General features: G+C 47.6%; 1 protein-coding gene across 1 annotated transcript in view; it reads left to right on the forward strand.

The window, feature by feature from the left end:
* The first annotated feature begins 3709 nt into the window (after window positions 1-3709).
* Window positions 3710-25183, forward strand: part of aarsd1 (alanyl-tRNA synthetase domain containing 1) — a 110286-nt gene continuing 88812 nt past the window's right edge. The window contains exons 1-4 of the mRNA XM_085966413.1: window positions 3710-4017; window positions 16463-16576; window positions 18760-18826; window positions 21122-21220. Coding sequence (XP_085822539.1) covers window positions 3989-4017; window positions 16463-16576; window positions 18760-18826; window positions 21122-21220 — 309 coding nt within the window. The 5' untranslated portion in view covers window positions 3710-3988. The remainder of the gene's footprint in view (window positions 4018-16462; window positions 16577-18759; window positions 18827-21121; window positions 21221-25183) is intronic.

A 25183-nucleotide genomic window follows, 5' to 3' on the forward strand; every position in this document is an offset into this window, starting at 1 on the left:
TTAACGCCACCCCCCATGAACGAATGTTTGTTTTCCCCAGGAAGTCGACTACGGGAACCACGCTGCCAACTTGGCTGACTTCTCCGGGGCCCGTCTTGCTGCGAAAGCATGTGAGGGCCCATAAAATGGACCCCCTGGTCAAGAGGGTGGACCTCCTGCACGCCAACCCCTAGTACGCCTATGTGGCATACCCAGACGGGCAGGAGGACAGTGTCTCCTTACGAGACCTTGCACCCTCGGGCACCCCTGAGACACCACCGTTACCCCCCACCACTCCCCCAAATCCAGCCCAGGTAGACGGCATGCCGGAGCCCCACGAGCCTTCGTCGACCACGCAGACACCAGCATTAACACCGGATACTGCAACACCGCCGCCGCTGCTGCGCCGATCAGACTTACGAGGCCTCCAGACAGACTGACATACCCGAACTGGTAGTACACTTCACCCCGCCGGACTCAAATCTAAACAAGGGGTGAATGTGGTAAACCACTTTTATCGTTCACTATGGTTATCACTGTTATATCGTTACACTATGGTTATCACTGTTTACACTGTTGTATCACTACACGAGGTCGCCTCCTGTCATGCTGTTATACCTGGGCTGACCACTGCTGACTCCGCCCATGGCTCCACCTACCTGCCCAGGTATAAAGGTGGTCGACTGGCTGGTATTCCTCCTTGTTGGATCCGATCACCCACGAGGGTGGGCTCTGTTATTTAGCCAATAAAAACCTATAGTTACTTTCTTAACTCGTCGCTTTTCATTGGATGAATCGATAGGTATATCAGGTATGATCTGATAGCTATTACAGAGACATGGTTGCAAGGTGACCAAGGCTAGGAACTGAATATTATGGGATATTTGACATTTTGGAAGGATAGGCAGAAAGGAAAAGGAGGTGGGGTAGCTCTGTTAATAAAGGATGAGATCAGTGCAGTAGTGAGAAGTGATCTTGGCTCGGAAGATCAAGATGTAGAATCAGTTTGGGTGGAGATAAGAAATAATAAGGGAAAGAAGTCATTGGTGGGAGTAGTTTATAGGCCCCTTAACAATAGCTACACTGTAGGACAGAGTATAAATCAAGAAATAATGGGGGCTTGTAAGAAAGGTACTGTAATGATTGTGGGCAATTTTAATCATCTTATAGATTGGACAAATCAAATTGGCAAAGGTAGCCTTGAGGATGAGTTCATAGATTGTATTCAGGACAGTTTCTTAGAACATTACATTGTGGAACCAACCAGGAAACAGGCTATTTTAGATCTTGTAATGAGACAGGATTAATTAATGATCTCATAGTAAAGGATCAAGAGTGATCATAACATGATCAAATTTCACATTCAGTTTGAGGGTGAGAAACTTGGGTCTGAAACTAGTGTCTTAAACTTAAATAAAGACAATTACAAGGGTATGACGACAGAGTTGGGTAAAGTGGACTGGGAAAATAGATCAAAAGTTAAGATGGTAGATAAGCAATGGCAGACTTTTAAGGAGATATTTCACAACTCTCAGCAAAGATATATTTCAGTGAGGAAAAAAAAGACTACGCAAAGGATGAACCATCCGTGGCTAACTAAGGAAGTTAAGGAGGGTATCAAATTGAAAGAAATGGCATACAATGTTATGAAGATTAGTGGTAGGCCAGAAGATTGGGAAATTTTTAGAAACTTGCAAAGGATGACTAAAAAAAATAAAGAGCAAGAAAATAAATTGAGAGTAAACTAGCAAGAAATATAAAAATAGGTAATAAGAGTTTCTACAAGTGTATATAAAAAGGAAGAGAGTAGCTAAAGTAAATGTTGGTCCCCTAGAGGATGAGACTGGGGAATTAATAATGGGAAACAAGGAAATGGCGGAGGCTTTGAACAAATATTTTGTATCTGTCTTCATAGTAGAAGACACTAAAAGCATCCCAATAATATTGGAAAATCAAGGGACAAAATGGAGGGAGGAACTTAAACAATCACTATCACTAGAGAAAAAGTACTAGGCAAACTAATGGAACTGAAGGCTGACAAGTCCCCTGGACCTAATGGCATGCATCCTAGGGTCTTAAAAGAAGTTGCTGCAGAGATAGTGGATGTATTGGTTGTAATCTTCCAAAATTCCCTAGATTCTGGAAAGGTCCCAGTGGATTGGAAAACCGCAAATGTAACGCCCCTATTCAAGAAAGGAGGGAGACAGAAAGCAGGAAACGATAGGCCAGTTTGCCTAACAGCTGTCATTGGGAAAATGCTGGAATCCATTATTAAGGAAGTAATAGCAGAACATTTAGAAAATCATAATACAATAAAGCAGAGTCAACATGGTTTTATTAAAGGGAAATCGTGTTTGACAAATTTATTAGAGTTCTTTGAGGATGTAATGAGCAGGGTGGATAAAGGGGAACCAGTAGATGTAGTGTATTTGGATTTCCAAAAGGCATTCTATAAAGTGCCACATAAAAGGTTACTGCACAAGATAAAAGCTCACGGTGTTGGGGAGTAATATATTACTCCTATTTCTTATGTTCTTAATGGTTTTTCCTGTCCTTTTCATTTGTTCATATGTAAGAGCAGTCAGCAAAAGGCTACCAATAAAACAACCAGCAAGGAGAATAGAAAGCAATGAAATCCTTAGATATTTTTGACAACCCTTTTCAGCTGCTATCTTGTGTTATCAATAACCTCATACATCTTTCTAACATAATAAACACAAACAAATTACATAATTCACAACAAAATCATTGAACTTACTTTTCTGTGTTTTAAGTTTCTCCAATTATGTCTGCTCTCTGACTCCTCCCCCTCCTTTAAGCACCTGGGACTTAAATTCATGGGGGTGACCACAGCTATCACTGAATCAAAAGGGTCACCTAGTTAACAGACGACTTCCAGCTCTAACTGTCATCTTGTGGATAAATCCGCCAGAATGCTTTAAAGGCTGTCTAATGAACACCACCCAGAAATTGGAGCCGAGAGGCATATAATAATTTGGTATGATTGACAAGAAGGCTGGCCATTCACAGAACACACACCAAGACCGTCTCTCCAGGAATGGGAAAAGGGGACATCGCTAAGAACCAGTGATTCCCTTTCAAGAAGGCCACCTTCTCAAGGGCAATTAGGGATGGGAAATAAAAGCTGGCCTTGCCAGCGACGCCCACATCTCTTGAATGAATAAAAAAACGGCGAATTCCCTTGTACAAGAATATTAAAGTGAAGCAAGAATCTTTGAGTTCTAGCCGAGATAATTTTGACACGAAAAACAGTGTCACTAATTATAAGCAAGGTTTTTTAAAAAAATGCATGGATTAAATGTTGGGATCACATCTGTTCAAATAACTTGGTCAACATAGTATTTTAGTTCCTCCGTCACAAGGGGCTGCTCTCAGTACGAACCCCCATGGGCAAAAATAGATATGCAAATAGTTACGATTAATAGTAATTAATGTTAAGTTGTGTACAGGATAACATGTCTTTGTAGTTTATGACTGCCCCTCTACCTGTGTTACTGGTCGTTCCCACTGTATTATCCCCACTAAAGCACTTGGTAATGTCGCTGCTACATTGAGCCTTGTAGCAGTCCTTGCTAATTAAACATCTTCTTAAATGACAGAAAGCTCTTAGTTCTCCCTCGGTCGATCTCAATTCTTCCCGACATTGCCCAGTCGATGACTACATTTCCCAGACACGCAAGAGCTTTGATTTTTGCCAGGAGCTCGGAATAAAGTTTCCATGATGGACAACCCAACAAGACCAATGGAAAGAGCGAGTTGAAGGGCAGCTGTTGGCAATACACCGGCGGTGGAGGCGGGGTAGGAGAACCATCGGGAAAGCACAGGGTTGAAAACAGAAACATTCCTGAAGGGAGGAATCAGTTTAAAAATAGCAGCAGCTGCTTCTGTCTCACACACTGGAACCAGACACACTCTCAGCAAACTTTCCCAACCGTTCAATCTGCCACTTTATGCTTCGTTCTTTTGGTAGGAATTTGGTGAGGTGACCATGTCTATATCAGAAGAAACTGAGTACAGGTATGTAACGGTAATGATAATGTAGGAAGAATAGACGTCCCAGACTTGCCGATAGTGATTTGGAACAAAGCGTGTTGTTTTAAACTTACATGAACTATCAAAACCAAGTGAATTTTTATTCACTAGCAATGGCTAAACCCCACCAAAAAGTTTAACAATTTTAATGACTTGGTTCTAAAGTGTCACTTCATCCAGTGTACGTGCTGGTGAAGTTAGATTGTGGGGGTTGGGATCTGAATGGCTGGCATTTGAACTTCTCTTTGTGACCTTCAAGATGATGCTGTAAGTTTTCCATGTAGTCTTCATGAAGGTGCTGTAAATTCTCCATGTAGTCTTCATGAAGCTGCTGGAAGCTGAGGGAGGTGGTATACATGTTGAATCTTGATTTTTCTCTGGGTTGTGTACTCCAAATCCAAGATCTGTGTGAGGATTAATGGCTGCAAGGTGATGCCTGGCAATGGGAGATTGGAACCAAGTCGATCCTCGAGGCAGACTCAGCAATCCAATACCTGAGCGAAGCTGTTCTGCTTTATTCAGGTTGCTAATGCTTTCTGGCAAGATCGGACGGGGGGGGGGAGAATGCGAGGCAGACTAAGATGGGTTTGGAGTGCATGTGCGTAAATACACGGAGCGTGGTAAATAAGGTTGTTGAGCTGCAGGCACAAGTAGCCACGTGGGATGATATAGTGGCAATAACGGAGACCTGGCTCAAACAAGGGAAGGACTAGGCACTTAATAATATTCCTGGCTACAATGTATTCAGGAAAGATAGGGAAGGAGAAAAAGGAGGAGGAGGTGGCAGTATTGATCGAAGATACTGTTACAGCACTAGAAAGGGATGATGCACTTGAGGGTTCAAAGACAGAATCTATTGTTTGGATTAAAGGAGCTATTACATTGTTGGGTGTATACTATAGGCCACCAAATTGTGGGAAAGAGACAGAGGAACAAACTTGTAGAAAAATTGCAGAAAAATGCAAGAACTTTAGAGCAGTGATAATGGGGGACAAGAAGTATCCTAGTATAGACTGGGAAAATAACAGAGGGGGAGCAATTCCTGAAATGTGTACAAGAGAACTTTCTTGATCAGTATGTTTCCAACTCTATGAAGAAAGAAACAGTTGTGATCTAGTTCTGGGGAATTAAATGGGGCAAGTGGTGCATTTTTCAGTGGGGGAGCATTTGGGAAACAGTGATCACAATAGGGTTAGAGTAGTTATGGAAAAGGTCAAGGAAAAATCAAATGTGAAAATACTCAACTGGAGGAGGGCTAATTTCAGCGAGTTGAAAAGGGATCTGGCCCAGGTGGATTGGAATCAAAGATTGACAGGTAAAACAGTAAATGAGCAAGGGGGGCCTTCAAAGAGGAGCTAGTTCAGGTATAAACTAGAGACATTCCCACAAGGGGAAAGGAATGGCATTCAAAGCTGGAGCTCCCTGGATGACTAAAGATATGGAGATTAAAATGAAACAGAAAAAGGAGGCTTATGATAGGTGTCAGGTTGATAATTCAGTAGAGAATCAAGAAAGTACAGGGGAGAACTGAAATAGGAAATAAGACGGACAAAGAACGTGTATGAGAATAGATTAGCGGGTAACATAAAAGGGAACCCAAAAGTCTTTTATAGACATATAAATAGTGAAAGGGTAGTCAAAGAAAGGGTGGGGATGATTAGGGACTAAAAAGGAGGCAGAGGGCATGGCTGAGGTATTAAATGAGTTCTTTGCATTTGTCTTCACTAAAGAAAAGGTTGCTGCCAATGTCACAGTAATGGAGGAGGTAGTAGAGAAATTAAATAGGATAACAATAGATAAAGAGGAGGTACTTAAAAGGTTGGCAGTGCTCAAAGTAAAAAAAAACTCACCTGGTCTGGATGGGATGCATTCTAGTTTGCTGAGGAAAGTAAGGGTGGACATTGAGGAGGCTCTGGCCACAATCTTCCAATTCTCCTAAGAGTGGTGCCAGAGGAATGTTCAAAAACAGGAGAGAAGGATAAACCTGGCAACTACAGGCCAGTCAGCCTAATGTCGGTGGTGGGGAAACTTTTAGAGACATAAGGCTAGAAATTAGATATAGTGTCAGTGTTAAGACTAAATGAGGTTGAGTTGCACCACCTGAAAATGATCTAGTTAAGATGCAAAATTTGTCCTCACTCTTCATTAACATTATTTTAGTCATGATTTCAGCACTAAAAGTGCTGCTCATTGGCGTTGCACTGAACAGATGGACCAATATCGGGGACGGTCTAATTCACAGTCATGATTGCCACAGGCTTGTTCCACTATTTAAAGGCAAGGTGCATTAATGCTGTAGCACCTCATTGTCAGGCTGCGAAGCTGCCCCAACAGCACAGTGAAGAGGCGGACGGAGAAGCAACATTTACAAGTAGTGATGAGCACTTCGTAGGGGCACTAGAATAGGAAAAGCCACACAAAAGACAGACACTAAGGGATTGCACCAGGGTGATTAGTTAAAAGTATAATTATATGTCTTGTGATTATTGGTAAATTTAATAATTGTGTTTGGAATCGTTTGTGGCGTGTCTCATTTCAGCTGTGCCCAGGAGAGTGATGTGATATTCTGTGACACAGGGATGGTATGATGTGGTGTGCAATGGGAATCTGGGGTTTCATTCATTCGAGTCGGAGTCTGATGAGTCGCTCGCGGTTAGCCCGTTTGGGAACAAATGGGTGCCTGCCTCCTCTCACCCTCCTCATCCTCTCGCTCCTCATCCTCCTCTCCCTCCTGAGGTGGTCCCGCAATCCCTGCTGGCAAGGGCTGCGGCCTCATGATGGCCAAGTTGTGAAGCACACAGCAGACCACCATGAAATGGGACACCCGCTCCGCTGAGTACTGGAGGGCTCCTCCCAAGCGGTCAAGGCAGCGGAACCATTGCTTGGCTGAGAGAGGAGCCAACGCAGTCCCTTCTAGTGTAGAGAGCCTCTGTGACCTCTCGGATGCAGCATTGGACGGCGAGCTGAGAGATGTTAGCTATGCCTCCTGCTGCAAACTGGAAGGATCCACTGGTGAAGAAATTGAGTGTCATGGTGACCTTGATTGCCACTAGGAGAGCCGTGGTCACCCTGCTCTCAGGCTGCAGGTCTGGTTGCAGGAGGTGGCACAGATCTGTGACCCCCTCCTTGGTGAAGCGTAGCCTCCTAAGACACTGCTCCTCGCTTAAGTGGAGGTAGGAGAAGTGCTGTCGGAAGGCCCTAGGAGGGTAAGGCCTCCTGTTGAGAGCCCTGATGGCCCTCCTCCTCCTACCTCTGTGCGCAGGTTCCCGTCTTCCTCGATGACTCCACTGCCCCTGCTGTAGATCCTGGAGGGCAAGGTTGACTGCCAGTGCAGCCCCCTTGACTTTTAGCAAGTGTTGTAGTTTGAAGCATGTCAAAAATTATTAGGGAGTTTTGGACTTGCCAGAAGACTCCCTGATACAACTAACCTTGAAATAACTAAAGAAAACTCTTGCAGTTGCAGGAAGTAGCACACATCCACTCATACTGCAAAACCCTGTCAGGTGTGAATGATTGGTGATGATCCCTTTAAATATCGTCATTGGAGCCGGCTTCCTGCTGCTGCACGCCACCTCTACCTGTCATTGCTTTCTCCAGCCAGTAACTGCAATAGCCAAAACAAAATTGTGAGTTTGGGCGCCAAGTGGTGTTGCACACTCACTGATGTCATGATCGCCATGTCCCTGGCGAGTTTAGCGACAGCGCTACCAGCAACACAGAAATGGTGGTACAGCGACGACCGGTGTTTTAGCGCCATCTCGTGTGGTGCTAAACACACGAATTTCTCCCCATAAGAGTACAAAAGCAAGGAAGTTAGGCTAAACATTTTTAAAGCTCTGGCTAGGCCCCAGCTGGAGTACTATGGCCAATTCTGGGCACCAAACTTTAGGAAGGATGTCAAGGCCTTCAAGGGGATGCCGAGGAGATTTACTAGAATGCTACCAGGGATGAGAAACTTCAGTTACATGGAGCGATTATAGAAACTGGGATTGTTCTCCTTAGAGCAGAAAAGGTTAAAGGCTGTGTGGTAAACCACTGTTGTTAGTATTGTTGTTCACCACTGTTGTTAGTACTGTTGTTCACTGTTAGTACTGTTGTTCACTCTTGCATATTGTTGTACTTGTCTGTGCATGCCTCAGCTGACTCCGCCCCTGGCTCCACCCTCATGGCTGGGTATAAAGGTCGCTGCTCAGAAGCCTCCGGCCCTTTTGGATACCAGGCAACCACAAGAGGCATGCTCTGTTCTTTGGTAATAAAAGCCTGTTTATTACTTTCTCAATCTCCAGTCTTTTGTAGCAATTGATAGTGCATCAATTTTATTACCAAAGTTAAATGTTGGCTGCGGATGCTGATCAACCGATGGCGCAAAACGCTGAGCAGCAGGCGCTGCTGCGAGCCCTCAGACCAACATGCCTGGACCTAGACCCCCAAGAAGCGGGTTCGTCGACTAAATTCGCACAATGGCTGCGTTGCTTTGAGGCGTATCTGGAAGCCTCGACCGTGACTCTTGATGAAAATAAACTGAAAATCCTGGCCTCGAAGGTGAGCCACCAAGTCTATACTTTAATCCAAGATGCGACGACCTACGCGGCGGCTATCGACCTGCTGAAAGGGCAGTATGCACGCCCGGTTAACACGGTCTATGCCAGGCACCTTTTAAGATCTCGCAGACAGCAGCCCGGGGAATCGGTGGAAGCCTTCCTACGGGCACTGCGGGTACTCGGACGTGGCTGCGACTGCAAGGAAGTATCGGCCGCGGCACATGCGGAGGGACTGATACGAGACGCTTTCGTTGCGGGTCTAAGGTCCGACTACTCCCGGCAGAGGCTGCTGGAGAAGGGTGAAATAGACCTGACAAAGGCAGTGTCCCTCGCGCTCTCGCTCGACGCGGCCCACAGAAATATGGACGCTTTCTCCCCTCATCGCCCTGCGCCGTGGACGCCGCAATCTTGGGCCATGGGACCGCCACCTCCGACTGCTGCAGCGATGTCCAAGGCACAAAAATGCTATTTTTGTGGCCAAGCTAAACACCCTAGAGCACGCTGCCCCGCGAAGAATGCTACCTGCTCCGGCTGCGGGAAGAAAGGTCACTACGTTAGCGCCTGCAAAGGGAAGACCGCTAACGCCAGCAGCGCTGCGTGCGAACCGTGGGCGCAGCCATCTTGTCTGCCATCTTGGGCTCCCCCAGCCGCGTGGGGATCGGGACCGTGGGCGCCGCCATTTTGTCTGCCATCTTGGACGCCTCCGACTTCGGTTACGGGGGACCCGGACTCCACCACCGCCTCATCGGACGACCGCATCGACACGCTTGAACATACGCTGGCTTCCGTGACGCTGGATCAATCTCTCCCGCATCAACTGTCCAGGTCCATGATGGACATTACGGTAAACGGCCGCGCCACTACCTGCCTTTTTGACAGCGGGAGCACGGAGAGTTTTATACACACCGACACGGTGCGCAGTTACTCTCTCCCGGTCCTGCCGACGCGTCATCGCATCTCTATGGCTTCCAAAGCCCAGTCAGCGGACGTCGGTGGCTACTGTATGGTGACTTTTTCAGTGCAGGGTACTGAATACAAAAATTTTAAACTTCTGGTCCTGCCCCATCTCTGCGCTGCCGTCCTACTGGGGTTGGATTTTCAGTGCCACCTTAAGAGTGTCACTTTAGCGTATGGTGGACCCCTTCCCCCCCTCTCACAGTCTGCAGCCAGCAGTTTTTAAATCGCCCGCCGCGCGCCATTTGCAGCCTCTCCACCCTTAAAGTCTCCCCCCCCCTCCTTGTTCGCTAACCTCACCCGCGACTGTAAGCCCATCGCTACCAAAAGTAGGCGTTACAGTGCCGGGGATAGGGGTTTCATTAAATCCGAGGTAGCGAGACTCCTGAAGGAAGGGATTATCGAGAGCAGCAATAGCCCATGGCGAGCACAAGTGGTGGTGGTGAAGGCTGGTGGCAAACAGCGCCTAGTTATTGACTACAGCCAGACGATCAACCGCTACACCCAGCTGGATGCATATCCACTCCCCCGCATATCTGACATGGTCAATCAGATAGCACAATACCGGGTGTTCTCGACGATTGATCTGAAGTCGGCATACCACCAGCTCCCCATCAGGGCTGAGGACCGCCAGTACACAGCTTTTGAAGCTGACGGTCGGCTCTATCACTTTCTCAGAGTTCCCTTCGGCGTCACCAACGGAGTTTCTGTCTTCCAACGGGAGATGGACCGGATGGTTGACCAGAACGCGCTCCAGGCCACTTTCCCATATCTAGACAACGTCACCATCTGCGGCCACGACCAGCAGGACCACGACGTTAATCTAGAGAAATTCCTCCGGACGGCCCAGCGGCTGAATCTCACATATAACAAAGACAAATGTATGTTTCGTACTACGCGCCTCGCTATTCTTGGCTGCGTAGTGGAGAACGGAGTCATCGGCCCAGACCCCGATAGAATGCGCCCCCTTATGGAGCTCCCCCTCCCCCACTGCCAGAAAGCACTGAAGAGATGCCTGGGGTTTTTCTCTTACTATGCTCAGTGGGTGCCCAACTATGCGGATAAAGCCCGACCCCTCATCAAGTCCGCCTCCTTCCCCCTGACAGCAGAGGCCTGTGCAGCCTTCACTCTCATAAAAGGAGACATTGCGAAGGCCACAATGCACGCTGTGGATGAGTCCCTCCCTTTTCAAGTGGAGAGCAACGCATCCGACTTTGCCCTAGCTGCAACCCTTAACCAGGCGGGGAGACCCGTGGCCTTTTTCTCAAGGACCCTCCAGGGCCCCGAGATTCGACACTCCTCTGTCGAAAAGGAGGCCCAGGCCATTGTGGAAGCCGTGCGACATTGGCGGCATTACCTGGCCGGAAAACGATTTACCCTGCTCACTGACCAGCGTTCAGTGGCTTTTATGTTTCATAATAAGCAGCGGGGCAAAATCAAGAATGACAAGATCTTAAGGTGGAGAATCGAACTCTCCACCTACAATTACGATATCTTGTACCGGCCCGGGAAACTCAATGAGCCCCCAGATGCCCTATCACGTGGTACGTGCGCCAACGCGCAGGTTGATAGACTACAGACCCTCCACAATGACCTCTGCCACCCGGGGGTCACCAGGTTCTTCCATTTTATCAAATCCCGTAACCTGCCCTACTCCATCGAGGAGGTCAGGACCATGACCAGGAACTGCCAGATCTGTGCTGAGTGCAAGCCGCATTTTTATAGGCCAGACAGAGCGAGCCTGATCAAAGCCACGCGCCCCTTCGAGCGGCTGAGCATCGATTTTAAAGGGCCCCTCCCCTCCTCTGACCGCAATGTGTACTTCCTCAATATAATTGATGAGTACTCCCGTTTCCCGTTTGCCATCCCTTGCTCGGACATGACCAGTACCACGGTCATTAAATGTCTGAATGACCTCTTCGCCTTGTTCGGTTTCCCTAGCTATATCCATAGCGACAGGGGCTCATCTTTTATGAGCGACGAACTTCGGCAGTACCTGCTCGCGAGAGGCATTGCTACAAGCAGGACCACCAGCTACAACCCCCGGGGTAACGGCCAGGTGGAAAGGGAGAATGCGACAGTCTGGAAGGCAGTCCTTTTAAACTTAAAATCTAAGGGCCTCCCGCTGGCAGGAGGTCCTCCCTGCGGCGCTCCATTCCATTCGGTCGCTGCTCTGTACACCCACCAATGCCATTCCTCACGAGAGAATGTTCTCCTTCCCCAGGAAGTCCACGTCGGGGATTTCGCTACCAACATGGCTGACTTCTCCAGGTCCCGTCCTACTGCGGAAGCACGTGAGGACCCATAAGGCAGACCCCCTGGTCGAGAGGGTGAGCCTCCTCCACGCCAACCCGCAGTATGCTTACGTGGTGTACCCGGACGGGCGGGAGGACTCAGTCTCCATTCGAGACCTCGCACCTGCAGGTGCTCCTGAAACACCCTCTTCGCCACCCACCGCTACTCCTGCCTACCCCCAGGACACAGTCCCCGCACGAGACCTCGCACCTTCGGGTGCCTCTGAGAGACCACCATCGCTACCTCCCATTACCCATGCTCTGACCCCTGTAGACGGCATGCAGCAGCCCCAGGGTCCGCCACCTGCTACACCTCCTCTGAACGAGACACCGGGTTCACCGTTGGATGCTGCACCATCACCGCCGCTGCTGCGACGCTCAGGACGGCTTACAAGGCCTCCTGATAGACTTCAGTACACGAATTTTTAGTGCACTTCACCCTGCCGGACTCAATTCTAAACAAGGGGTGAATGTGGTAAACCACTGTTGTTAGTATTGTTGTTCACCACTGTTGTTAGTACTGTTGTTCACTCTTGCATATTGTTGTACTTGTCTGTGCATGCTTCAGCTGACTCCGCCCCTGGCTCCACCCTCATGGCTGGGTATAAAGGTCGCTGCTCAGAAGCCTCCGGCCCTTTTGGATACCAGGCAACCACAAGAGGCATGCTCTGTTCTTTGGTAATAAAAGCCTGTTTATTACTTTCTCAATCTCCAGTCTTTTGTAGCAATTGATAGTGCATCAGGCTGATTTTAATAGAGGTGTTCAAAATCAAGGGTTTTGATAGAGTAAATAAGGAGAAACTGTTTCCAATATTTTACAGGTTGGCAACCAGAAGACACAGATTTAAGGTGATTGTCAAAGGAACCAGAGGCGACATGAGGAAAACAGTTTTTACACAGCGAGTTATTATGATCTGGAATGCACTGCCTGAAAGGGTGGTGGAAGCAGATTCAATAGTAACTTTTAAAATGGAATTGGATAAACACTTTAAAGATGAAAATGTTACAGGGGTATGGGGAAAGAGCAGGGGAATGGGACTAATTGGATTGCTCTTTCAAAGAGCCAGCACGGGCATGATGGGTGAACTGGCCTCTGTGCTGTATGATTCTATGATTTATCAGCCGGCCTAATTAACTAAAGGGAGGTGGAGGGGTAGACATGTCGATGGGAGTTGGAATTCTTCCCATTCAGCTTCAGATAATCTTGCAAGCCAATATTTGGATAGCCCTAGCTGGAGAGTCAGCAGGAGTCATACCAGTGCTTTACAGTGGCAAGCTGAATTGCTTTAGCTGGTTAACCCCTAGCAGCCTGCATTCACTGGGGTATTCTTCAATCTCAACTCCAGCCAACCTGTGTCTAAATTCTCTGAGCTTGAGTAAATAGCGTTTATCGCTACAGGGAGTGAATGTGTATTCCATTTAAGACAAAAAAAACTCTACTTAGATGGATTTCTGAGTAATTTGGTTTGCAGACTCCTATTCCTATCAAGGGACCTGGTGGGCCAATAAAGAAGCTCTCCTTCACTCCGGATTTTCATTGTGGTTTTTCCTGCCTCACCTGTGCTCGTGCACAAAACTTTCCAGAACACACTGGTAAATCGGGAAGTTTGTCTCCTTTTTTAAGAAAAGCTTTTAGAGTAACCTCGCTGTGGTCCATGGTAGGTGTGACTTTATAATGTCAAATTGACCATAAGAACATAAGAAATAGGAGCAGGAATAGGCCACTTGGCTCCTCGAGCCTGCTCCAACATTCAATAAGATCATGGCTGATCTTGGGCTCAACCTAAGGAGCAACATGTATTTTTTGTGATAGTTCTTTGATTATATTTTGCCACATTTATCGTATACAGAATTCAAGGTGTACTGCCAGGTGTATTTTGAAAGCCAGTCATTGACCTGGAACATGAAATTCAGAAGTAATTTATTGACCAATTGATCCGAGCAACTTGCAACCAAGTGCAATTATCTGGATTTCCAGGGGGAATGCTTGAGTAGTGTCTTTAAATGGCAGGTTAGCAGATAAACTTTACACGCACGCTCCAGATTTCAGAGCACTGCAACAGGAGATCCACTAATGTTAAAATAAAATTCCACATAACTGTTGACCTTGGTAGCTATGTATGAACTTTTTAGTTGCCGCATCAGATTTGTAAGCCTAAATAAGTGACTGTCATTTGTAATGAACATTGTTGCTCCTAAAAGTCTAGAACTAGGGGGGCATAGTTTCAGAATAAGGGGTCGACCATTTAAAATGGAGATGAGGAGGAATTTCTTCTCTGAGGGTTGTGAATCTTTGGAATTCTCTACCCCAGGGAGCTGTGGAGGCTGAGTCATTGAATAGACAGATTTTTGAAAAACAGGGGCGTCAAGGGTTATGGGGAGCGGGCAGGAAAGTGAATTTGCGGCCAAGATCAGATCAGCCATGATCTTATTGAATGGCCTACTCCTGCTCCTATTTCTTATGTTCTTATGTTCTAAAAGTAAACCCAGCTCCATTTGTTTGAATGAGTTTGCTTTATTTATTTTTCTGTTTCCAAATCTATCTTGTAACATTTTCCTGGTACCAGCTCTGATTTTGGATTTTGGAATTTAAATTGTGGCTGTAAAGAGTTTACAGTTCTGGTGACATGCCGAAATGTTCTTCCTACACTAAATAGTAACTGAACAGTCTTACTCTACACTCTATGCATACAGATTTACATCAAGCTTAGTAACATCAATAATGCAGTAGCATAATACACACCACAAAAGGTTGTTTCGTATGTTGATGTTATCTGCGTTGTACATCTTGACCAGTGCGTATCACATGCTCATGGTGTTATGGAGCTGCATCTTTTATAATGTGATGCCGGACACTTGTTTTGCCATTGTAAAGTAATTGTGTCAAAACAATGTAAGTGCACAGTTCATGTCTTGTTAGAGTTTTGATTAAATTCAGCATAAAATGTGAAATTGGAGGACCTCATGATGTACAATAAAACTATCATAACAAACTTCAGTGCTTGCATTGTGAAAACATGCCTGTTAATTTTATTCATAATTCCAGTTTTGTAGCACCTAACTTGCACTTTTTGTAAGAATCTGTATTTTGTTTTAGCTTTGGGCTGTTCAATATTAAGGCCAATTAGACTAAGTTATGCTGCTGGCTTCACATTGCTGTTTAGCCAGGGAAAACAGATATCTGAGCGTGCGTGCTTGCAAACATGCGAGGAAGCTCAGCTGAGGACATACTATTCTTTACAAGGAGGGAAATTAATGAAGGGTATGATAGCAACTCGTATGCCTAGTAATGTGCTGTACTATCTATGATACTACATCCATGATATACGTATCTATAACGGTTAACTCACAAATTACAGACTTGCAGCTGTGGTTCAGTTGGTAGTTCTCTTGCTTCTGAGTCAGAAGGTTGTGGGTTCAAGTCCCTCAAATTTAAATTTCTCAACCTGGCGTTTAAATCTTTTAATGGCCTTGTCTCTCCCTATCTCTAACCTCCACCAACAACAACATGCATTTATATAGCCCCTTTTAATGTGGAAAGATCACCCAAGGTGCTTTACAGAGCCATAATCAGACTAAAATGGACACTGAGACAAAGAAGGCGATACTAAATAGGGTGACCAAAAGCTTGGTGAAAAGCAGGCTTTAAGGAGGGCCTTAAAGGAGGACTGAGAGGTGGAGAGGCGGAGGGGTTTAGGAAGGGAATTCCAGAGTGTGGGGCCGAGATGGCTGAAGACAAGGCCACCAATGGTGGGGCAAAGGGGATGCATAAAAGGCCAGAGCCAAAGGAACAAGAGAATTCGGAGGGGGTTGTAGGGCTGGAAGAGGTTATTATTACCAGCCCTACTATCTCTTCCCCCACCACCAACTGCCCAGTCTACAGACTCTAGCCTCTTGTGCATCTCCTCCCTTCACCTCACTATTGGCTGCGCTTCAGTAGCCTAGGCCTAGAATTCCCTCCCTGAACCACTGAACATCTCCACCTTCCTCTCCTCCTTTAAGCCCCTCCTTAAAACCCACCTCTTTGACCAAGCTTTTGGTCACCCTCCTAATATTTACCTCTGTTTCAGTGTCCATTTAAAAAATACTTATGCCTCTGTGACGTGCCTCAGAATGTTTTTCTACATTATAAAGTTGCCATATCAATGCAACTTGTTTGTTTTTTTCTAATTAAGGACCTGTTAACAAAATATTACTCTTAACAAGTTACACATTCATGATCAGGCCTGACAGTATTCCTGCTCCTCCTGGCCCCACAAAAGTTACTTAGAAAACTTAACTGTGTTGTTTCCAGAGTGGCATCCTGTAGTTGAGTTAAGAATCATTGGCCACCATGTCCAATACCAATGGGAGGAGCCTACATGATGCATGCCCTGCCCATTGGTACTCATGGCTTTGTGGGGTAAAAAATCCGATTATCAAAGTTCACCTACAAAGGGTTAATACGCATTTAAAATAAAGGGATCAATGCCTGCTTCTCATTAATTTCACCCCCAACTTAGCTGTTAAGTAACCATCCAAAGCTTCAAACTTTAAAATAAACACCTACCTCTTTATGGTTCTACTTTTTAAAAGCTAACGCTTTAATGAATTAGTGAATGACTAACTGCAGTTTGATTCACTTTTATTTTATTTCTTCAGACAGTCAGCAAAGACACAGTGGTATGACCGTAAGAACTATGTGTATGTTGTGTTCTGTGTAGAAGACAGCCAGGATGTTGATGTTAAAATTGAAAAATTCAGACTGATCTTCAGGTAAGAAACCATTGTGTTTACTGTGACTCATTTATTTTGTAGCTATTGATCACTGGTACATGTATATTTAAATGCTAATTTGAACTCGCACAGTGCATTGGTGAACAGATAACATATCATACTAAGCTGCCATCAAATGTCCTCCTCCCTGTCCTAGTGTACCTGCTGTCACTGGGAGGAGGGGGGTGGGGAGGGTGGAAGGATCCACAGTTAGTAGACAGACCCTTTTAGAGCTGTTCTTTAGTCCGCCTGCCAGGAGATCTGCTTACCTTAACCCACAGATATTGCCTGAAACTCTACCTAATAAGAAAGCTTGAATGTGAATGATGATTAAGACTAAATATTTTAACTGCAGCCAGATGGCACAGTGTTCTGGAGTTCCAATGTTCTGTGTCATGGAGTAGGAAGACTTATTCTCAGCTCTGTGGATTCTCAATTTCAATCATATTGTGAGGAGCAGATGTGAGGTGCTTCTCAGAGAGAGAGAGAAATTTGAACTTGTTGCTTTGTACTGCGTTCACCCAGTTCATTGGCCATCTATACAGTTGAGGTGGACAAGAAGTCTGGCATGGGGACACTGGCTAGATGATCCTAACTTTCCAAAGATTGTGGTGCAGGGTAGGGAGGGTGAGATAAAAAATAATTGTGCTCATTTTGATTTGAGGTGAAAGAACTCTGGCTATGACCTGAATGAACTCATTGCAGTTGTGCATGACTTTTTAAGTTGTTTTATGGGATGTGGGCATTGCTGGCAAGGCCTGCATTTATTGCCCGTCTCTAATTGCCCTTGAGAAGGTGGTGGTGAGTCGCCGCCTTGAACCGCTGCAGTCCGTGTGGTGAAGGTACTCCCACAGTGCTGTTAGGGAGGGAGTTCCAGGATTTTAACCCAGCGATGATGAAGGATCGGTGATATATTTCTAAGTCAGGATGGTGTGTGACTTGGAGGTGGTGGTGTTCCCATGTGCCTGCTGCCCTTGTCCTTCTAGGTGGAAGAGGTTGTGGGTTTGGGAAGTGCTGCCAAAGAAGCCTTGACGAGTTGCTGCAGTGCATCTTGTAGCTGGTACACACTGCAGTCACGGTATGCCGGTGGTGGAGGAAGTGAATGTTTAAGGTGCTGGATGGGGTGCCAATCAAAGGGGCTGCTTTGTCCTGGATGGTGTTGAGCTTCTTGAGTGTTGTTGGAGCTGCAAGTGGAGAGTATTCCATCACACTCCTGACTTGTGCTTTGTAGATTGTGGAAAGGCTTTGGGGAGTCAGGAGGTGAGACACTCGCCACAGAATACCTAGCCTCTGACCTGCTCTTGTTGCCACAGTATTTATGTGGCTGGTCCAGTTAAGCTTCTGGTCAATGGTGACCCACAGGATGTTGATGGTGGGGGATTCGGCAATGGTAATACCGTTGAATGTCAAGGGGAGGTGTTTAGACTCTCGCTTGTTGGAGATGGTCATTGCCTGGCACTTCTGTGGCGCGAATGTTACCTGCCACTTATCAGCCCAAGCCTGAACATCTTCCAGGTTTTGTTACATGCGGGCATGGACTGCTTCATTATCTGAGGAGTTGTGAATGGCGCTGAACACTGTGCAGTCATCAGTGAACATCCCTATTTTTGACCGTATGTTGGAGGGAAGGTCATTGATGAAGCAGCAGAAGAAGGACATTGCTCTGAGGAACTCCTGCAACGATGTCCTGGGGCTGTGATGATTGACCTTCAACCACCAGAACCATCTTCCTTTGTGCTAGGTATGACTCCAGCCAGTGGAGCGTTTTCTCTTCCCCCCCCCCCCCCCCACCAAATTCCCATTGACTTCAGTTTTACTAGGGCTCCTTGATGCCACACTCTGTCAAATGCTGCCTTGATGTCAAGGGCAGTCACTCTCACCTCACCTCTGGAATTCAGCTCCTTTGTCCACGTTTGAACCAAGGCTGTAATGAGGTCAGGAGCCGCGTGGTCTTGGCGGAACCCAAACTGGACATCAGTGAGCAGGTTATTGGTGAGTAAGTGCCGCTTGATAGCACTGTCGACGATGCCTTCCATCACTTTGCTGATGACTAGAAGACTACTAAAGGCAACTTTATTTGTGGAAAATAAAATATGTAGCTTGTGAATGCAAGTAATCATCTACATATTTGAGAGAATATGAATTAATATAATTGTTGGCTTTTTTTATTTTAACTTCAACAGTTGCAAAACAGCAGATAACACAGAACTCTACAATAACATTGAATTGTATAGCCAAGTGGAGCCAAATGTAAGTAGATGTCTTGTGGACAAACGTCAATATTACCTGGATAAATTGATAGTCTAAGGCATGTCCTTCAGGCATGTGTTCAGTGGCACTACAATTCTGGGTCATGTGAAATTTATTGCTTTGACTCAATTATTTAAATCCAGATTGTTTTAAGATAGATCAAAGTCAATCCCACTGCTGGCCTAGTGATTGAAGGCACTGTCTGGTGTGATGCTAAGCTACGCAAACCAGAAGGTCCAACTTTAGCTCCTTTGCTGAGTTAGTTGGTCTTGAGCTGGTGCAGTTGACCTTGGGCCCTCTAGGCTAAGAAGGAGAAAAATATCTCGCTTTCCTGCTCTTGTTGCTTTCCAATAATCCTTGCTGGAAAGTGTGCATGTGTAGACATCGGAGAATAGCTTTTTAGATTTGCATATTTCAGGCGTGCCCATCTGAGTTTTTCATGAGACGTTCTCCATTCTTTCCTCGGCCTCTGCACTGAGCAACTCCTCATCCTTGGCATCTTCTCCTCAGCACCCCTTGCTCTCCTTCAAATTTCACTGTCCTCCATTCTCCCTAAATTTCTCCCTCCGCATAAACTTTCCTACCCACATTCAAGGCCAGCCCCTCAACCACATTATCTCCAGTGGCCTCTCTACTCCAGTGGTTTCACCGTCAAAGCTGTCTTCAACCACTTCCTTCTATCTCGTACCACCCATGTCCCTCCCACCTCTTAAATCCCACTACCTTCTGCTTTTGCTCCTGAAAGACTTTCCCCGTCCTGCCCCCTCCCCCACCCCCAACAAGTTGTTTACCACCACACTCTCCAACTCCCAACTGCCTAGCCTTTGGCCCTCCATTCATCACCATACCTCTACTACTGTTGATTTGCTTAACCACTTCCTCACCAACAATTTCCAGGCTTTCATCCCAGCAAAACCCTCACTGTATCTCAAACCTCATTTTCCTGACTTGGCCCCCATCTTCACTCCCACAAGTCCAAGGAGCACAGACTTGAGCGTATCTATATATGGGTAAGCTAAGTACACTGAACGATCCAGGTGTTAACTTGGGAAGTTCCATGAGACCTCGCTTGTCATTAAATTGAAAACAGTACTTTGCGTTGGTCTTGGAGACCAGCTGAAATATGGGGTAGAATTGGTAGAAACATGCCAATTTAGCAGTGGGATGGCCTGTGCCCAATCTGCGCAGGTGATGGTCCCACTGGGCAGATACCTCAAACAGGTCTTGGGCCCTTTAATATGTAAATTTAGGGGCCTATTGCCTGTTGAAGGACCCCATCGAGAAATTAGTCGGCAATGAGTGGGGCAGGCGTCGGATTCTTCCGCGGTCCCTGTGACTGCCAACTGCAGGTAAGTTTATAAAATAAAGAAATCCTGTGTTGCCAGAAGGCGCAGGAATGCTCATCCGATCTCACAGGAGTTACGATCAGCCACCCACCCACCCACCGCCCCCCCCCCCCCCTCCCCCCCGGTAACTGGCTATAATTCCCACCTCCTAGGAGATACCTGAGGACTGCTGCTGGCGAGGCAGGCTGCCCGTCATTGATGCCTGTGCTCAGGCGAGCTACTTGCGAAGGTGCAACCAGCACTAGTTGCTCACACCGAGTATGTTGATGAGGCTGAAGGACTAATTTCCATCAATCCGCCAGCCTCTGGGTTCTGGCACGCACTGGTCACGCTGCGCCAAGTCCAGACTAATTTTTAGGCCATATATGTCTTGATCGGTTATTGTAGGTACGTTAATGTGATTAGTATACTTTAGCTCAGCATTAATGTGGTTACATCCACTTCTTGCACTTTCTGGCCTTGTAGGGGAGAGGGTGATTTTTGCAACACTGGTGTAAGTTAGGTGGGCAGGATGCCCACTGCGACTGTCCAGGAGCACCAGCAGGAGACACAAACCATTTTCATGGTTGGGCCTCATCTACATAATGTTGGCGAGCTGCCAGCATTCATGCTCCTCCTGGCCCCACAGAAATCATTTAGAAAACTTACCCGTGCTGTTTCCGGACTGGCCTCCAGCGCTCGCTTTAACAACCACTGGTTAGGCCGCTCCACACTAAGTCCAAACTAATTTCTAGGCCACATATGTCCAGACAGCGGAATAGTGAAATGCATAGCTGAACATAGCTTTCTATGTAAGTTGTCTTGGCCATAAAATAGTGTCAAAGGTGATCGGTAAACACATGCATAACTTGCAATAAAGCAGCACGGTATTCTGCAATCATGTGTCATAGGAATTTAGGCATCTTTTTCTTAGGGGTTTAGTCACTTTTGTTTTTCCTTCAATTGACAGGATTCGAGACACAAGCGTTCAGATAGGTCTATAACTCTCTTCATGAGGAAAATTGATGGTAAAAAAGCTTGGCCAAGATTGACAAAAGAAAAAACTAAGGTATGGTTTCAGGCTAATACTTAAATAGGTAAATTGGCTATGACTGGGAGCATTTTTGTGACAATTATAACAACTATGGAAGATTGTATTTGTGGGTATTGCAGTGTACATGGAGAATGTGTTTTCATTTTCCCTTCTCCCCCATCCCACACATGGGTAAAAAAATGTGGAGATGAATATAGGTTTCAACATAGCCAGCTTGTGCACCAAGTGCCTGGGAGAAGCACTAGCAGAGGCCTGGAACATTACAGCTATGTGGTGTGCTCACTTTTAATAATGGAAAAGGGGCAAAGGTTAAACTGTTGCATTGTAATGATAAAGGTAAGTTACTGCCTTTTGTGCACTTTGATCGGTTATTTTGGGTGTGATGAAATATTCCATTCACCACTGCCTGTGACTGAGATCGGTTTCAGTGTCATTTCCCTTCCCCCAGACCTCATTGTATTGTGTACTGGAATGTGCTGTATTGTATACTGGAATGTGCTGTGTGTAGGGCTCCGCCCATACCTGGCCCTGTTTGTAAGCTAGCTTCAGTCTGGCCTCAGTCTCCAGAAGGAAGACATCTCTCTCTCTTACGTGTTACTTTCTAAGTTAATAAAAGCCTTGTTTTTGTTCTGCTAACTTCGAGTCTCGGAATTATTGAGGCACATCAATTTTATTAACTTATTTTTCAACACTATGGATCAACTCCTGAAACCCGAACGTTTGGATTTGGATCAACATGCTCCGGACGCATCAGCACGCTTCGGACACTGGTTTGATTGTATGGAATTCTTCCTGGACAATTCCGCAGCCGTCAAAGACGCTACGGACGCTGCGAGGATGAGACTCGGAATTCTGCGGAATTGGGTAAGCCACCGGGTTTACCCCCTCATCCAAGACGCCGAGATGTACCTGGCCGCCTGCGACATCTTAAAGGCGCATTACCAGCAGCCTACGAATGAGGTGTATGCTAGGCACCTGCTCGCTACCCGCGCACAGCGACCTGGGGAATCGGTGGAGGAGTTCCTAAGCACCCTGAAAATGCTTGGCAAAGACTGCAAGTGCCGAGATGTAAAAGCCGCAGTGTACACTGACGAGCTTGTTCGCGATGCCTTCATCGCAGGCCTCAGCTCCACTTACATCCGGCAAAGACTGCTGGAAAAAACGGGGTTGGACCTGAAACAGGCTGCGGACACCGCGCGATCCCTGGATGTGGCCCAGAGAAACTCGGACGCCTACTCTTCAGCCCGCGCCGTCCACGCCGCCACGTGTGCACCGAGGGCGCCGCCATCTTGGAAGGCATCTTCCCCGCCCGACAGCCCGACACCGGCTGGGCCCCGCTCTCCCCCCAGAAGCCCTACGACAGCCGCGACGCGTCAGGGACCCAACTGCTACTTCTGCGGGCAGCCAAAGCACACCAGAAACCTGTGCCCGGCGAAAGGCACCACCTGCTTTAAGTGCGGTAAGAAGGGGCACTTCGGGAAGGTGTGCAGAGGGAACCCCGCCGGAAAACCAACCGCCGGAAAACCCGCCACCGCCGCGTGTGCGCCGTGGGAGCGGCCATCTTGGACGCCATCTTGCCCGACCTCGTGGGGTCCGCCATCTTGTGAGCAGACAGCGTGGACGCCATCTTGTATCGATCAGGGCCCTACAGTGGCATCGGTCACAGTGGACCAGACCAGGCCGCACCCGCTATCCAGATCAATGGTGGACATCGAGGTAAACGGGTGCCGGGTTAAATGCTTAATTGACAGTGGAAGCACGGAGAGCTTTATCCACCCAGAACTGGCACAACAACTCTCCCTAAAGGTGGTCCCTACTCAGGGTACCATCTCTATGGCTGACAAAACCCAGACATCGACCATTCTGGGTTACTGCACGGTACAATTGTGCGTTAACGGAACTGTATATGATAATTTTAAAGTATTAATCATGAAGAACCTATGTGCGAGCGTGATCTTGGGCCTGGATTTCCAGTGCAACCACCAAAGCATCACGCTCAAGTACGGTGGGTCCCAGCCGCCCCTCACAGTGTGCGGTCTGGCTACCCTGAAGGTAAAGCTGCCTTCGCTATTCGCGAACCTTACCCCTAACTGCCGGCCAATAGCGACCAAAAGCAGGAGGTACAGCTGGGAGGACAGGCGGTTTATCGCGACCGAGGTAGACAGGCTCCTGAAAGAGCGCATTATTGAACGCAGCAACAGCCCGTGGCGCGCCCAAGTGGTAGTGGTAAGGGGTAGCGAGAAGAAACGGATGGTGATCGACTATAGTCAAACGATCAACAGGTACACCCTACTAGACGCCTACCCGCTACCCCGCATATCAGAAATGGTGAACCAAATCGCCCAATACAGGGTGTTCTCCACCATCGACCTCAAGTCAGCGTACCACCAGCTCCCTATCAGACCAGAGGACCGCCCGTACACCGCCTTCGAGGCGAACGGACGCCTCTACCAATTCCTCAGAGTCCCCTTTGGGGTGACGAATGGGGTCTCGGTCTTCCAGAGGGAGATGGACCGCATGGTCGATGACCACCACTTGCAGGCAACCTTCCCCTACCTCGACAACGTCACCATCTGCGGTCACAACCAGCAGGATCACGACTCGAACCTCGAGAGGTTCCTGAAAACCGCACAAAAACTCAACCTCACCTACAACGAGGACAAGTGCGTTTACAACACCACGTGCCTCTGCATACTAGGCAGCGTGGTGGAGAATGGGGAAATCGGGCCAGACCCCGACCGATTGCGCCCCCTACGGGAGCTGCCCCTGCCCAACACTCCCAAAGCCCTGAAAAGGTGCCTGGGGTTATTTTCTTCTTATTCCCAATGGGTCCCCAACTACTCCGACAAAGCCCGCCCCCTCTTGAAAGCATCCTCTTTCCCGCTCTCTGCTGAGGCCCACGCCGCCTTGAAAAGCATTAAGCAGGATATTGAGCGGGCCACGCTACAGGCAGTGGACGAGAACACTCCATTTCAAGTGGAAAGTGATGCGTCTGACTTCGCCTTGGCGGCCACCCTCAACCAGGCGGGGTGGCCCGTAGCTTTCTTCTCGAGGACCCTCCAAGGGCCCGAGATCAGACACTCCTCCGTGGAAAAGGAGGCCCAAGCCATCGTGGAGGCAGTGCGCCACTGGTGCCACTACCTAGCCGGCAAACGCTTCACCCTACTTACCGACCAGCGGTCGGTAGCGTTTATGTTCAATAATAAACAGAGGGGGAAGATTAAAAATGATAAGATTCTTAGGTGGCGGATCGAGCTCTCCACCTTCGAGTACGACATCATTTACCAGCCAGGGGCCCTTAACGAATCCCCTGACGCCCTCTCACGAGGGACGTGTGCCAGCGCCACCGGGGATCGGCTACAGACCCTCCACAACGACCTCTGCCACCCAGGGGTCACGCGGCTGTTCCACTTCATAAAGTCCCGTAACTTACCCTACTCGATTGAGGAAGTTCGGTCCCTGACCAGGAACTGCCGCACTTGCGCTGAGTGCAAGCCTCGGTTCTACCGCCCAGATAGAGCCCACTTAATCAAAGCTCCACGGCCCTTTGAGCGGCTCAGCTTAGATTTCAAGGGCCCCCTCCCGTCCGTCGACCGCAATGTTTACTTCCTGAACATTGTGGACGAATACTCCCGGTTCCCATTCGCCTTCCCCTGCCCAGACATGACCAGCGCCACGGTCATTAAATGCCTCAACAGCCTGTTCTGCCTGTTCGGTATGCCGAGCTACATCCATACGGATAGGGGGGCGTCCTTCATGAGTGAAGAGCTACGCCAGTACATGCTGTCCAAGGGGATCGCCACGAGCCGTACCACCAGCTACAACCCCCGGGGTAACGGCCAAGTGGAGCGAGAGAACGGGACAGTATGGAAAGCAGTCACTCTAGCTCTAAGGACCAAGGGCCTCCCTATCTCCCGCTGGCAGGAAGTCCTCTCGGATGTGCTCCATTCGATACGGTCGCTATTGTGTACGGCCACT

The sequence above is a fragment of the Somniosus microcephalus genome, chromosome 24 (assembly GCF_052327205.1).
Source record: "Somniosus microcephalus isolate GS21.2 chromosome 24, FLI_Smic_1.0, whole genome shotgun sequence".
In the NCBI taxonomy this organism is placed as follows: domain Eukaryota; kingdom Metazoa; phylum Chordata; class Chondrichthyes; order Squaliformes; family Somniosidae; genus Somniosus; species Somniosus microcephalus.